This window comes from Crocuta crocuta, unplaced genomic scaffold, assembly GCF_008692635.1.
Source record: "Crocuta crocuta isolate KB4526 unplaced genomic scaffold, BGI_CrCroc_1.0 scaffold334, whole genome shotgun sequence".
Lineage (NCBI taxonomy): Eukaryota > Metazoa > Chordata > Mammalia > Carnivora > Hyaenidae > Crocuta > Crocuta crocuta.
Genome location: NW_027533260.1, coordinates 6,608,545 through 6,612,035, shown reverse-complemented (window position 1 = coordinate 6,612,035; position 3,491 = coordinate 6,608,545). Strand labels below are relative to the sequence as shown.

General features: G+C 54.8%; 1 protein-coding gene across 1 annotated transcript in view; it reads right to left on the bottom strand.

Annotated features, from left to right (window-relative positions):
- PSG5 (pregnancy specific beta-1-glycoprotein 5) overlaps positions 1-2,467 on the bottom strand; it is a 14,560-nt gene extending 12,093 nt beyond the window's left edge. The window contains 2 exon segments of the mRNA XM_077747291.1: positions 1,736-2,181; positions 2,444-2,467. Coding sequence (XP_077603417.1) covers positions 1,736-2,181; positions 2,444-2,467 — 470 coding nt within the window.
- Between the last annotated feature and the right edge of the window lie 1,024 nt (positions 2,468-3,491).

Below are 3,491 nucleotides of genomic sequence, written 5' to 3'. Positions count from 1 at the left end.
GCCACAGAGACCCCCCCCCCCCCAGCCCCAAACACGGCACCTCTCTTGGTTCTTCACGGACCTGATGGCCCGGCCAGGGGATGGGGATCTGAGCAGACATGACCCCCAGGGACGCTGGAACACCCCAGAGGCCAGCTTAGTACTCGGGCCCAGGACCTGAAGGAGGATTGATAATGACTCCATGAGGCAGTGACCCCTACATGGCAGAGCAGACTCCATAGACGGAGCAAAGAGTCAGGAAATGAGCAGGAAGGAGGGGTGGTGAGTGAATGAATGACCATCATCCCTTCAGAAAGGCATCCCGGTGCAGGATCCTAAAAGGTCTGGCCACACAAGACCCCGCCCTCCTCCAGCAGGGAGGCACCCACCCTATTCACGCCTTCCCACCTTTTTTTTTTTTTTTAATAACAAAAAGAGTACCCAGGGTCACTAGAATCAGGAGAATCAATTCATTTATTTTTGAGAGGGGTGGGAGGGGCATAGAGGGAGCAAGGACAGGGGATCCAAAGCAGGCTCTGCCCGAACAGCAGGGAGTCCAGTGTGGGGCTTGATATCAGATCATGACCCAAGCCGAAGCTGGACGCTCAAACGACTGAAGCACTCCATCGTCCTAAACAAAAGTAAGTGAGTTTGTTATCCGTGGACCCTGTGATGCTTTCCGGTGCAGAGTTGGAGGAGAAGGCAAGTCCACCCCAATGGGAGTGACTCCAACACACCAGGAAACAATCAGTGATTTCAGGTCCAGCCCAGGGAGGTGAGGGTCGGCCACCTCCCTGGGCTGCAGGGGCACTGCTGACTCACATCGCACGGATGCAGGTCATTCAGTTGTAGAGTAAACACGGAATGAGCCCCTATTTGCTGTCACTGCCCAACCAGCATTCTTCCCTCAGATGGGGGAGAGGACGGGGTCTGTGCTGCCCAGCTGCTCATCAGTCTGTGTGACCCTGAGCCAGTGACTGTATCTTCTCCTCTGGCTCAGTGTCCCCCTAATAGGAATAATGGTAAATGATCTCTACTTGCCATGCCTGTAAATTAACCTTTACACACACTTAAATACCTGGCCCTAAACTGCTATATAGCAGCCGGCCAGTCAGATGGCCTCTGTGACTCCTCCCCAAACAAGACTCCCTGGGCCTGATTCTTGGTGGAGGAAGAGCGGACGAGAGCTTCTCTCTACTCTGGCCCTCCCTGGGTTGCTGACCTTCCTCTGACGTCCTCTAAGACTCCCTGGGCGGCTGGCGAATGCACTGGAGCCTTTATGTGTCTGTGCTGTCCATGGCTACCTCAGATGTCGATCTTGAGACTGAGCAAAAGCGAGTGAAGCTCAGAGGCTCAGGACTCGGGAAGCTGGGAAATCGCTGCTCCCAGTCAGCCCTGCCCAGGAACCCTAACCCCACCCTGGCACAGAGTCCCCAGGTGACTAGAGTCAGGAGCCCCAAGGCAGTGTTCTGGGCAGGGGCTTTCTGGGATGAGCTCTAGTGAGGATCCCAGGGGCCCCTCAAGCCTGACCAGGACAGAATCCTGCATGGTTTGTCTCAGATGGCTGTAGGTTCTGCATTCCAGGAAAGGAATCCAATCTTAGGACAACTGCTTCCACTGTGTGTGTCCTGCACTGAATGCCCAAACCCCACACGGGACACAGTGCAGAGGGGGAGGGAGGCACAGCCCAGGCCTGGCAATCCTGTGTGTATGAGTAGAATTCACCCCACCTGACACCAGAGGGGAGAGGAATTACTCACGGAATACACAGAGCTGTCCAGTTACTTTTTCAATTTGGACATTTCTAAGAATGTACTGTAGGGTGTAGTATCCTGTGTCCTCCAGGATGGTGTTCTGGAGCAGCAGGGATCCATTGTGATATAATGTCTCTCTGCCGCTGTGCGCAGCTCCTGGGGTGACTGCTTGTGAGTCTACTGCATATGATACAATTTCTCTACTGGAGTCTATAGTTTCCCCTCTGAACCAGCCGAAGCCTAGAAGATTCCCAGGCAGATCGTGGACACGCAGAAGAACATCCTTCCCTTCGGCAACATTGGGTGGCACCGATTCAATAGTGACTTGGGCAGTGGTGGGAGGGTTCCAGAAGGTTAAGAGTGAGACTAGGAGAGAAGGGAGAAGACATGGATGAATAAGTGACCTATGACTGGGATGGAAAGATGGGGCCCTGAGACTGAGCAGCCCCTAATCCCTCAGCCTGGGGGCAGGTGTGAGGTTGCACGTGTCTTTGTGTGTCTGTGTGTCTCCTACTGGTCAGGGTCAGCAGCACAACTACCATTATTTGGCGACTCTGAACTTGTGGTTTTCTCTGTTTTGAATATTCTTCCTCAGATGTGTGTGGGCTCACTCCCTCATGCCTTCAGACACCTGCTCACACTCAGGGGGTCTTCGGGAGAGGCCTGCTCACACCGGCTTCTCCAAGGACCCTGTGTCTTCACATTCTGACCTTTCCCTGCTCGGTTCCCTTCATGGCTGGTCCACACCTGACCTCCCATTTCATGTCTTTGCCTGTCTGTCTTCCTCCCCAGAGAAATGCGCTCAGGGAGGGCAGGGACTCTGACCTGGGTTGTGCCCCAGTGGTGGAGCGGGCTGCAAATCCCTGTGGATGGATGCACGAGTGTTCCCAGGGCCCTCCGTGTCCCAGCGGTCATCTGTCTGTGTCTCAGGCTGGTGGGAGGGGCAGCGTTTGGGGTCCCTGGTTGCTAACCTCGGTTTCCAACCTTCAGTCCTCAGAGATGAGTGACTGGGGAAACAGCACTTCACTCACCACCTCCAGATCATGAGATTTTCCTGTTGCTGAGCCGGGAATCTGCTGTCCTGCCCTGTCTGTTNCCGTGGGTGGTGCCAGGCGAGGAGTGAGGGCTGCACAGGGACCCCTGACAGATCAGGGTGCTCCAAGGTCCCTAGAAGGAGCAGACAGGACAGAACAGCCACGTGGGAGGACTCAGAAGGGTCTGTTGGAGAAAGGGATGGAAATCAGGCTCCTCTCCCTCCTTGGCCAACAAAGCCAGCTTCCCATTTGAAGTCCCTGGGTGTTGCCAGCATGTCTACAGGGGTCTACAGGGAAGAGCCTCCGACCCCAGACATCACATGGGTGACATGCTTCCATCGTGTGGTCTCCCTCATGCATATAATGAGTATTTACTGGGCCTCTGTGACGTGTCAGGCCCTGGGCTGGGTCCTGGGAACTCCACAGAGAACAGGACAGACATGGACCCTGGACTCCTGAGGCTTATCCTGTGTCAGGGCCACAGGCACTCAGAGAAAATGATGGTTTGAGACTCACTTAAATTGGGAGAGAAGGTGGGGTGCCTGCGTTTCTCAATTGGTTAAGTGTCTGCCTCTTGATTTTGGCTCAGGTCATGATCCCTCTGCTCTTGTTATGCCCAATTCGCGAGTCCCCAGAGACCACCAAGGAGCCGACACCGATGCAAGTACAAAAGGGTCTTTATTACAAGCTCGAGCCAGGGCTCACCCGCCTACCGGTGTCGTGG